Below are 12,468 nucleotides of genomic sequence, written 5' to 3'. Positions count from 1 at the left end.
GTAAAGACATATTTATGTAGTCTAAATCTTAATAATATAGACATGAGAGTATTTTGCACTGTTGGACCTTTGTGCAATAAATCGTTTAATGACTTTCCAGAAGATGTTACCGCTGATGCATCAAATACAACCCGTAGCTTTGTTGTATGGCTATCTGGCTTTAGGACACAATGATGAGGTATGAAATAGTGCGATCTTGGCAGATTCGCAAGAGGAACTTCCTTCATATGTCCAAGCTGTTCATATTCCTTCATGAACTCAATATATCCTTGTTTTATTGCTGGATCTTTCTGCAATCGTTTCTCTAACGATAAAAATCGTCGCGTGGCAATGTCACGACTCTCCCCAGCGCTGAAGTATGCTCCAAAAATGGTAATTGCACAATGTACCTTGAGTCCTGTGCGCGCTGGATGTTTTCCAGAAAATGAGATTCGCATTGTTTTTCGATTGGCGAATAACATTTTTTATCCGGTTGAAAATTATCAAGTTCCCAGAACTTGACAAGCTGCTCATCCACCTTTTCCGCTTCAGTCAGGACTGCACATACTGATGAAGTTGATTTTTGTTCCAAAATTTTACCAGCTACAATCCAACCAAGTTTGGTATTTTGCAACCTTGGTAGTCCCTTTTTAATAAATACATTTTCCGATTGCATTATATCAAAATAATGCTCAGCACCAAGGAGAATATCTATTTTTCCTGGTTTTCCAAATTGAGGGTCAGCAAGTTGTATACCATTAGGAATTTTCCAATTTTCCGTGGATATTGGGTATGTTGGTTGATCAGCGACTATATGGGACATTACAATCGCCTCAAGTCTTGACGCAAAATTTCCGTTTCTAGATTTTAGTTCCACATTAACTCGAGCATTGGAGGTGTGAGCCTTTCCACCTATGCCATTTATTTTATGTTTCGAGCTGGTGGTTTTTAATGCTAATTTCTGAATAACTCTTTCAGAAATAACATTTATTTGGGAGCCAGAGTCAAGTAGAGCTCTGAATTCCGCCATTTGTCCATTGTTTCCTTGAACTAGTACTCTAGCTGTGGCTAGAAGGACGTAACCATCATGCTTTCCACTTGCCGATGCCGCAGTAATGACATCCGAATTTTCTGATACCTTTTCCAAGTGCAGAAGTGTATTGTGTTTTTTATTGCACTTAAAACAATCTTTCCTAGTGCATGCCTTTGAAGCGTGATTTGAATTGAAACATTTTACGCATAATTTATTCTTTTGAGTCCAGTTTAAACGTTCAGCTGGAGTCTTTTTAAGAACTCATTGCATTTAAAAATGCTATGGTTCGGTTTCTTGCAGAAGAGGCAATTGAATAGTGTATCTGCCCCTGCTGCACATGTTGTTGGTTTTTTGGGTTTCTCTGAAGAAATAGCTTCTAATGTGAGAAACCTTTGCTCCAAAAATTCCAAAAATTCTTTAATTGACTGCATTTCTCGTGTGTTGAGAATCGATTGTTCGTAGAGCAAATGTGTTTGTCGATCTAGTTTTTTTGTTAGAACATGCAGGAGAATCGGATCCCAATTGTCCGTTCTTATTTCGATATTGTTCAATGCTGATAATGTTTCCTTTACATTATCATGCAACGATTTAATACTTTTGACATCACTAGATATTGGTGCATGATCTAATAATTTTTGGAGTAAAGTATTGCACAATACTCTTTTGTTGCTGAAACGCTCTTGCAACATATTCCATGCTGTCAAATAATTCGTTTCAGTTAGGGATAAGTGACGAATTAATCGTTCAGCCTCTTCCGTTAAATTAGTCTTCAAGTACCACATTTTTTGTATAATGGGTAATGAAGATTCATGAATCATTTTCTTAAACAAATCATGAAATTGCTTCCATTGCAAATAATTTCCATCAAATTTTGGAATTGTTATCTTTGGCAAAGGTACTGCTGCGATTCTAGGAGAACTTTCTCCAGTATTCTGTGGTCTGTCTACGCCGAGTGCCATTTGAAATGTTATAATGGCATCTTCAGCCATTTAATATCGGGAATCATCGTATCCCAACTCTTTGGGGTTTTTAAATTTTTTGTGAATTTGGACATGAATCCTTTTAATTTCAGTCCAATTTTCGAATATGATCGCCTTAAAATTTTGGCGTGTTTCAATCGTCACCTTACTCATGATACGCTCTAATGTATCAATGAGCACCCTTTGCTCACGGAACATGGATTCGATTTCCAGATCTTCTTCCGTAGACGTTAGGGAGGCAGTTTCAGCTTGCAGGGTTGATAGGTTTGTTGTGAATATATTCTGATATTCACTCACCAGGTTTCTAATTTCAAGAAAGTAATTATTTCTGAAGTACCCATGATCGATTTTTTCTCCTTTCAGGGTACGCTGGATTGTATCATCTCTGGAGGCAAAATTTACCCATAGACCCTCCAGATTTTTTTTTTTTTTTTTTTTTTTTTTTTTTAAAACACGCGCGTAGTCCCACGGCCCACCACCCGCCCAACCGACCGAGGGGCGACAGCCGTGTATCGTACGGCACGATTCGCGGAAAATTTGACGCGATGTTAATTAAGAAAAAAAAATTAAAAACGAAGAAAAATTTTAAATTTAATTTAAGTTTAAATTTAGCAATCTAATTTTGTGCCAGAAATGTTAAAACTAATTGCTTAAGGAGCTGCAGAGAGTCAGAAGAGGATAAAATAGGAAAAAGTCTATTGTAGTCAGAACAAAGTACTCTGAAAGGCTCATGCACGTTATAATTACGTCTACACTGATTTAAAACTAAAGGAACATAATTTCTAGTTAATCTACTTGGTACCGAGAAATTTAGTCTACTCAGCAAATTAGGACAGTCAATATCACCACGTATAAGGTTATGAATAAATACAGTACCAAGCATCGTTCTACGGTTAGTAAGGGAGGGCAGGTTAATGAGGAGCAATCTATGCGAATATGAGGGTAGGAATAGGTTTGCATTCCAGTTAAGGCGGCGTAGTGCAAAAATTAAAAAGTTTTTTTTGTACTGATTCAATGCGATCAGCATGTACTCCGTATTGAGGACTCCAAACGGGTGCCCCATACTCGAGGATTGGCCGGACCAACGATATAAATAAAGCCTTGGTAACGTAAGGATCCTCAAATTCCTTCGACCATCGTTTAATAAATCCAAGCATTCCCCTAGCTTTATTAACCATGCTCGAAATATGCAGAGTGAATTTAAGTTTGGGGTCCAATAGGACGCCAAGATCGTCAACAAGCGCTATTCTTTCCAAGGCACCACCACTTAGCGAATAGGTGACGTTATGCGGATTGACCCGACAGAACGTCATCAGCTTGCATTTGGAGCTGTTTAATTTTAGTAAATTGTCGTGACACCAGTTTTGAAAATTGTTTAGGTCTGCCTGAAGGCTTAAATGACGGGAGCAATCATTATACTGCAGACAGAGTTTTACGTCGTCCGCGTACATAAGTACGCGGGAATGCGTAATGATCGATGGAAGATCATTAATGAACAAAGTGAAAAGTAATGGTCCCAGATGGCTTCCTTGTGGTACACCAGAGGTAACTCTGAGGAGACCACTTAAGGAATTTTTGAAAAGGACTCTTTGAGTTCGGCCACTGAGATAACTAAAGATCCAACTTAAAAGATCTGCTGGAAACCCCATCATGTCAAGTTTGCGAATCATTAGGAAGTGATTTACAGAGTCAAATGCTTTACTGAAGTCTGTGTAAATGACATCAGTTTGGAAATTATTTTTAAAGCCATCTATCACGAAGGATGTGAGCTCTAGAAGATTTGTTGTGGTAGACCTGCGTTTCATAAATCCGTGTTGGCATGGAGATATGATTGATCTACAAAGGTGCTGCAAGTGGGGGGTTACTGCACGTTCGAAAAGCTTTGGAATTGCTGACAATTTAGAAATACCTCTATAATTGCAAGCATCCGACTTGCTTCCCTTTTTATGAAGGGGAATAACAAATGACTCCTTCCAAATGAGGGGAAACTGACAAGTTTGTAGGGATAGGGTAAACAGCTTGAGAAGGGGTTTACACAATGCATTTGCACAGTGTTTAAGAACGCACCCAGGAATCCCGTCAGGACCTGGGGAGTAAACTGGTGTAACACGTTGAAGATCCAAAAGTAGGGAGCTTTCGTTTAAGGTGGGACGAAATATTAGGTTCGACTTAGGTATTGCGTATAAATATTGCTCACTTGAATGAGACACTGTTGAGTAAGTTGTTTGAAAGAATTGGGCAAACAGATCGGCTATTGCCTGATCAGTGTTAGCCGTCCTACTTTCAAACGAAAGCGAAGGCGGAAAGGAACATGATCTGCGCTTAGTGTTGACAAAATTATAGAACTGTTTGGGATCCCGTAAGAACTGGGACCTGCAACGGACTAAATAATTTTTGTAACACTGAGCGTTAAGCACGGTAAAGTTTGACCGAGCTCTTATGTATTTTCCAAAAACAGACTGACAACCTGAAATTTTATATTTTTTATAAAGTCTGGACTTTACATTCCTAAAGTGTGTTAACTCCTTACTAAACCAAGGTGGTTTATGGGATGTTGACGGGTTATATAGCGGAACACACGAGTTAAAAAACAGTTTGATTGCCGAATAAAAAATTGTAATGGCGTCTTCCATATTATTGCAGGAATAGAGATCGGACCAGTCATTGCCAGATATAAGATGATTAAGTCTCAGAAAGTTAGCCTTGCGAAAACAATGAATTCGCTTGGCTGACTTTAAAGCATTATTTTTTACTGTTATACCAATGTCGATAGTCACCTCGAAAGCAGGGTGATATGGATCTTCAGGCAGCGTAAGTGGAGTAGCTCTAGTTTTTTTGTTAGAACATGCAGGAGAATCGGATCCCAATTGTCCGTTCTTATTTCGATATTGTTCAATGCTGATAATGTTTCCTTTACATTATCATGCAACGATTTAATACTTTTGACATCACTAGATATTGGTGCATGATCTAATAATTTTTGGAGTAAAGTATTGCACAATACTCTTTTGTTGCTGAAACGCTCTTGCAACATATTCCATGCTGTCAAATAATTCGTTTCAGTTAGGGATAAGTGACGAATTAATCGTTCAGCCTCTTCCGTTAAATTAGTCTTCAAGTACCACATTTTTTGTATAATGGGTAATGAAGATTCATGAATCATTTTCTTAAACAAATCATGAAATTGCTTCCATTGCAAATAATTTCCATCAAATTTTGGAATTGTTATCTTTGGCAAAGGTACTGCTGCGATTCTAGGAGAACTTTCTCCAGTATTCTGTGGTCTGTCTACGCCGAGTGCCATTTGAAATGTTATAATGGCATCTTCAGCCATTTAATATCGGGAATCATCGTATCCCAACTCTTTGGGGTTTTTAAATTTTTTGTGAATTTGGACATGAATCCTTTTAATTTCAGTCCAATTTTCGAATATGATCGCCTTAAAATTTTGGCGTGTTTCAATCGTCACCTTACTCATGATACGCTCTAATGTATCAATGAGCACCCTTTGCTCACGGAACATGGATTCGATTTCCAGATCTTCTTCCGTAGACGTTAGGGAGGCAGTTTCAGCTTGCAGGGTTGATAGGTTTGTTGTGAATATATTCTGATATTCACTCACCAGGTTTCTAATTTCAAGAAAGTAATTATTTCTGAAGTACCCATGATCGATTTTTTCCTTTTCAGGGTACGCTGGATTGTATCATCTCTGGAGGCAAAATTTACCCATAGACCCTCCAGATTTTTTTTTTTTTTTTTTTTTTTTTAAACACGCGCGTAGTCCCACGGCCCACCACCCGCCCAACCGACCGAGGGGCGACAGCCGTGTATCGTACGGCACGATTCGCGGAAAATTTGACGCGATGTTAATTAAGAAAAAAAATTAAAAACGAAGAAAAATTTTAAATTTAATTTAAGTTTAAATTTAGCAATCTAATTTTGTGCCAGAAATGTTAAAACTAATTGCTTAAGGAGCTGCAGAGAGTCAGAAGAGGATAAAATAGGAAAAAGTCTATTGTAGTCAGAACAAAGTACTCTGAAAGGCTCATGCACGTTATAATTACGTCTACACTGATTTAAAACTAAAGGAACATAATTTCTAGTTAATCTACTTGGTACCGAGAAATTTAGTCTACTCAGCAAATTAGGACAGTCAATATCACCACGTATAAGGTTATGAATAAATACAGTACCAAGCATCGTTCTACGGTTAGTAAGGGAGGGCAGGTTAATGAGGAGCAATCTATGCGAATATGAGGGTAGGAATAGGTTTGCATTCCAGTTAAGGCGGCGTAGTGCAAAAATTAAAAAGTTTTTTTGTACTGATTCAATGCGATCAGCATGTACTCCGTATTGAGGACTCCAAACGGGTGCCCCATACTCGAGGATTGGCCGGACCAACGATATAAATAAAGCCTTGGTAACGTAAGGATCCTCAAATTCCTTCGACCATCGTTTAATAAATCCAAGCATTCCCCTAGCTTTATTAACCATGCTCGAAATATGCAGAGTGAATTTAAGTTTGGGGTCCAATAGGACGCCAAGATCGTCAACAAGCGCTATTCTTTCCAAGGCACCACCACTTAGCGAATAGGTGACGTTATGCGGATTGACCCGACAGAACGTCATCAGCTTGCATTTGGAGCTGTTTAATTTTAGTAAATTGTCGTGACACCAGTTTTGAAAATTGTTTAGGTCTGCCTGAAGGCTTAAATGACGGGAGCAATCATTATACTGCAGACAGAGTTTTACGTCGTCCGCGTACATAAGTACGCGGGAATGCGTAATGATCGATGGAAGATCATTAATGAACAAAGTGAAAAGTAATGGTCCCAGATGGCTTCCTTGTGGTACACCAGAGGTAACTCTGAGGAGACCACTTAAGGAATTTTTGAAAAGGACTCTTTGAGTTCGGCCACTGAGATAACTAAAGATCCAACTTAAAAGATCTGCTGGAAACCCCATCATGTCAAGTTTGCGAATCATTAGGAAGTGATTTACAGAGTCAAATGCTTTACTGAAGTCTGTGTAAATGACATCAGTTTGGAAATTATTTTTAAAGCCATCTATCACGAAGGATGTGAGCTCTAGAAGATTTGTTGTGGTAGACCTGCGTTTCATAAATCCGTGTTGGCATGGAGATATGATTGATCTACAAAGGTGCTGCAAGTGGGGGGTTACTGCACGTTCGAAAAGCTTTGGAATTGCTGACAATTTAGAAATACCTCTATAATTGCAAGCATCCGACTTGCTTCCCTTTTATGAAGGGGAATAACAAATGACTCCTTCCAAATGAGGGGAAACTGACAAGTTTGTAGGGATAGGGTAAACAGCTTGAGAAGGGGTTTACACAATGCATTTGCACAGTGTTTAAGAACGCACCCAGGAATCCCGTCAGGACCTGGGGAGTAAACTGGTGTAACACGTTGAAGATCCAAAAGTAGGGAGCTATCGTTTAAGGTGGGACGAAATATTAGGTTCGACTTAGGTATTGCGTATAAATATTGCTCACTTGAATGAGACACTGTTGAGTAAGTTGTTTGAAAGAATTGGGCAAACAGATCGGCTATTGCCTGATCAGTGTTAGCCGTCCTACTTTCAAACGAAAGCGAAGGCGGAAAGGAACATGATCTGCGCTTAGTGTTGACAAAATTATAGAACTGTTTGGGATCCCGTAAGAACTGGGACCTGCAACGGACTAAATAATTTTTGTAACACTGAGCGTTAAGCACGGTAAAGTTTGACCGAGCTCTTATGTATTTTCCAAAAACAGACTGACAACCTGAAATTTTATATTTTTTATAAAGTCTGGACTTTACATTCCTAAAGTGTGTTAACTCCTTACTAAACCAAGGTGGTTTATGGGATGTTGACGGGTTATATAGCGGAACACACGAGTTAAAAAACAGTTTGATTGCCGAATAAAAAATTGTAATGGCGTCTTCCATATTATTGCAGGAATAGAGATCGGACCAGTCATTGCCAGATATAAGATGATTAAGTCTCAGAAAGTTAGCCTTGCGAAAACAATGAATTCGCTTGGCTGACTTTAAAGCATTATTTTTTACTGTTATACCAATGTCGATAGTCACCTCGAAAGCAGGGTGATATGGATCTTCAGGCAGCGTAAGTGGAGTAGCTCTAGAAAGAACAACACTTTCAGGATTTGAGACGAGGCACAAATCAAGTAAGCGATCTAAAGAATTTCGAACATGGTTTACCTGACACAGAGGTATGTCAAGTAGACCGTCAATGAATTCATTTTGGCCTAAGGGTTGTAAAGCATTGGAATTATCATCCGAGGACCACGTAGTTCCAGGTATATTAAAATCACCTAGAACTACTAACTGATCCATATCGGACAAAGAACTCGAAATTGACTTTATAACTGATAGGTGCCTAAAATAGTCCTCAAGTTCGGACGAAGGAGGTATGTAAGAGCAGGTAATTAAAATTAACCTGCCAGCAACAGACAGTTTTACGCATACAAATTCTAGCTCAAAGTTTAAATGATCTTCTGTCAAAACCTCTTCTGACGTGAGGTTAGCGTCCACTGCAATAAGGACGCCCCCTCCTCGTCTAGAGGGACGGTCATGCCTATATATTGTGTACTTACCGGGAAAAACTTCGGAGCTAAAGATCTCCGGCTTTAACCAGGTTTCTGTGAACACAATAACTTGGGATGCAAACGAAAAGCTATCAGTATACAATTTGGTTAGCTTGCTACGCAAACCTCTTGTATTCTGATAGCTAATTAGGAGGTTAGTGGTTAGTTTTTTGGGGGTAAAGACGGCGCGGTTTGTTGGTCCCGGCCGGGGAGTTTAATTCCCGTAGGGCCTTTCTTTTTATTTTCGCTACGAACTCCTTAACCACCATTTTTGCTGGCCAAAAGTCGCTCGAGCATATGGTGTTAAAAAGTTCGTCAGGAACACTTATCTTGAAAGATGAAATGTTCCTAGCGTATGAAAAGTTGAATTTTTCCACTTTCACTTTATCGGCATTAATTTTGTCTTTAATGTAAGACGAGACATCAAATGATGTGAGATCAGGGGGCCAGCCGAGAAACAAATATTTGTCTCATTTGTGGAACCACTGTGAGGGGTTTTGCTACTGCAGGCAGTGGGCCTGCGGTGGCAATTTGGGCCGGTAGTCCGGTCTCAGAAGCCTCTTGTGGGGGTATATTTGGTTGGTTAGGTGGAATTACATTTTGAGAACCACCTTCGGACAAATCGGAACTTTTTAGAGGCGTTGGTCTACACTCCACTGTGGATTGATCGGGGTCCGAATCTTTTTGGCTGCCGATCTTAGCAACATTTGAGGGGTTGCTAAAGTCGGCTGCTCATCCGCAGAGGAGTTCTGCCGGTCGCTTCGGAGTTGCGGGACGATTCCCTCAGGCCTACCACCAGCAGCCTTCTTGCGCTTCGGGGACTCCTCTAATAGCTTAAGGCTATTAAACTGCGAGTCCAGCGCTAAGAGTAGATCACCAGCCCTGGCAAAACTATCTCTAGCTATGCCAAAACTAGCGATCAGTCCCTTAAGGCCGCCTTTGGTTTGGCTCATGAAGGACTTCATTTCCTTCGCAACAAGCTTCGCAGCAGAACTGCAAACCAAGGCCTTTACTTATATCGTCACTTGTCCGCCCTGTGAATCCAGCGCACTTAGTGTGCACCATCCTATCACAAAGCCAACAAGTGAGTTTGCCCTGCTCAGGCTTTATTACCTGAAGGCAGGTTTTTTTCAAACAGAAATGGTAAGAGTCCATGTTTATTAGATTAGGGACCACTGTGCCAAGATGAAAATGAAATCGAAATTTTTAAGCGAGCAACTCAAATGTACCGCAAGAGCGTATAAATTGCACGCTTAGAACTTTCGAGTTTGTTAGTCCAAAAAAAGAAGAGCGGAAGAGCGAGAGAGCGGGAGAGTGAGAGAGCGGAAGAGCGGGGACAGTTAATGTGCATGCACTTGTTACAACAACACTACTGTTGACGGACGAAGCACAAAAGAAAGTCAGTAAGACAAAATTAAATCGCTAAATAAACACAATATGCACAAAAATTCACCCGCGAAGCGAACGGTTTTGAACACAAAGGTATTTAAACAATTAAATATTCAAATTTAAGAAGAGAACCACCGCTGGTTGTATCAAAAAAATAAAAAATTCGGAGCGCACAAAAAAACACGACCGTTCGCTTGAAAAGAGAAACGAAGATTAGCCAAGCGTTCTGTATAATACGCAGGCTTAGATTTTCTGCTTTCGGAATCTTTTTTGAAATTCCTTATAATATTTTGGATGCGCTCACCCAGAGCATGCTGTTCATCCAATAAGGAGCGAATGCTTGAAGATGCCATGTTTTACTTTTAATTATAAACCTTTTAGAGGTATATTGTTGATGATGTGCCTCGACTCACACCGTGGTTTATAAAATAAATGTAAAATGGTCAGTAATCAAGATTCTATACATTTTTGTGTGTGTTTTTGATCGCCAAGTTGATCGTACACAAATCGCAGAATATTCTAGTCGTCTGCTGTTTTAAAAAACTGTCTATCGCCAAGTTGATAGCAGTAGATGAAAAGTTGCTTGGTCGCCTAGTTGACCTTTTAATCACTACCGTGATTGGTTTCTGAATGATCAAACTATGATCGATGATGCGGGTTCAAATTGGAGTCCCAATCTGAACAATGGTTGCGGTTCGAAGTCGGGGGTCACCAAATGTGCGAATTCAAATGAATTCTAAGTGCTGAAAAGTAGAGTTTTGTTTTTGTTGCGTGCCGCAAGTTCAATACCAGTGGCAATAGTCGCCGCAATAAGTACAATACCAATTGGGCTGCGGAGAAGTGAATACGTCAAGAGTTCTTTTCGTACTAATTTTATTCAGTCAAACCTAGGCTTTATATACATGTTTTTTTGGTTAAAGATATTTACTTAGGTCTAGTCAAGATTACAATTATTTGTTACATTGGTTAGCCTATCAAAACAATACCAGTTGGACACAGATATCTTAAAGACAATATTACTACAGATAGGACTGCAGATGGTGTGAAGACGTGATTATCTGTGGGTTTTCTTTTACGATAGGTCCGAACATATGGACACAGGCCGATATCGTCCTGTGCTTGTTTAGGTAGGCCGATATCAACAAAACGACCCTTATCTAAGTTAACCCATAAATACCGATCCAGCTGCGAAGTATTTTTTCCTTGACGAAAATCGTACACCCGTAATGCCATGGTCCGCGACTGACGGCGCCACTGTCAATGTGACGCTCGACGTCAACGCCGTGGCTCCTGAGGTTCTGGATGGAGCAAAGGCGTACATCAGCTGGTGTGCATATAACTGCCGAGCCTTGGTGCGCATATCCAGGCTTCGGGAGGATGGTTGTGCTGCCTGAAGCAATGAGGATCTTTGCCGATCGGCGAGGGAAGGCAGCCATCCTAGTGGATCACCAGGATGCCCTCTGTATGCCAGTGGAGCCCCTCAGGGCAATGCGGTCTTAATGTTTTTTATTCTAACCTGACCAAAGCTGATTACTACTAACAAAACTAGGCGTATGTGATGCTTCCTAGGAACCACCACCAAATACAAAATCAAAACACTTGCCCTGCTGATGTTGTTGAGTCATAAGCCGGAGCACAAGTAACAGATATGGTGATGTGACTCTGCTTATATAGGCCCCGTTGGTGGTTAGTGTGGCCAGATCGGGTAACGGGATTGTCCCAGCAGCTATCGGGTACTTAGTATGGCGTGAGTGGCCATCGATTGTTATCGTTTGTCCAGGGTTGCGTAACAGGCGATCGATTGTTATCGTATGCCAAGGGTTACGTGAATGGCGGTCGATTGGTATCGTGTGCCCGCGCATTTGAAACACAATATAAACTAATTTTATATGTTTGCATTTACACGGAAGCTTGCGCATCCGAATTTCTTTGTTTTTTAGTTTTAGTATGAAAATTTGTGTTGTAGTTAAGAATTTTTGTTTTTAGTTTTTTAAATAAAATAAGTGTTTTCTGAAATTAGTGCGTTTAAATTTTTTTTACTTAAAACTTTATTTTATCCTTCCACGCAAAAAGCATGGAGCCACTGTATGTTTCAATTTTTATTGTGTCGGCGGGCCGTTTCTTCGTGCCGACGGAAGTCGCTTGAATCGGCTGTGCTGGTGCGGTAAGACGTGCCTGGATCGGGTTGATGTTTAATGGTCGTTCCGTTTGAGTTATGAGTTGTCTGCATATTCCATATTCTGCTGCACAGCTCCTTGGCCGATTTGATGTACCTTACGTTACGAAAAACATTAAAAGAGGGTTAGTTAGCCTTAGAAATTTTTAGGCAATTTTTTATTTTTCACAAAATACCGAAAAATGACTCAAATTAACTTACATTCCAACTGAAGTATTAGTTACAATTTTTATCCGATAAAGTTTATTAATACTATGTTTGAAAGGTTTGACTATCGCGCAAATTTCACGTTAAGTAGCTCTTT

At 39.9% G+C, this 12,468-nt stretch overlaps 1 protein-coding gene across 1 annotated transcript; it reads right to left on the bottom strand.

Annotated features, from left to right (window-relative positions):
* Positions 1 to 1,933: 1,933 nt before the first annotated feature.
* LOC122319960 lies at positions 1,934 to 2,412 on the bottom strand (the record flags this gene model as incomplete). Its single annotated transcript, XM_043207860.1, has 1 exon — positions 1,934 to 2,412. A coding segment is annotated over one exon (411 nt), but the record flags the coding sequence as incomplete, so codon positions are not given.
* Positions 2,413 to 12,468: the final 10,056 nt, after the last annotated feature.

The sequence above is a fragment of the Drosophila ficusphila genome, unplaced genomic scaffold (assembly GCF_018152265.1).
Source record: "Drosophila ficusphila isolate 14025-0441.05 unplaced genomic scaffold, ASM1815226v1 contig_313, whole genome shotgun sequence".
NCBI classification, from domain to species: domain Eukaryota; kingdom Metazoa; phylum Arthropoda; class Insecta; order Diptera; family Drosophilidae; genus Drosophila; species Drosophila ficusphila.
This window is presented reverse-complemented; position numbering and strand designations above follow the sequence as displayed.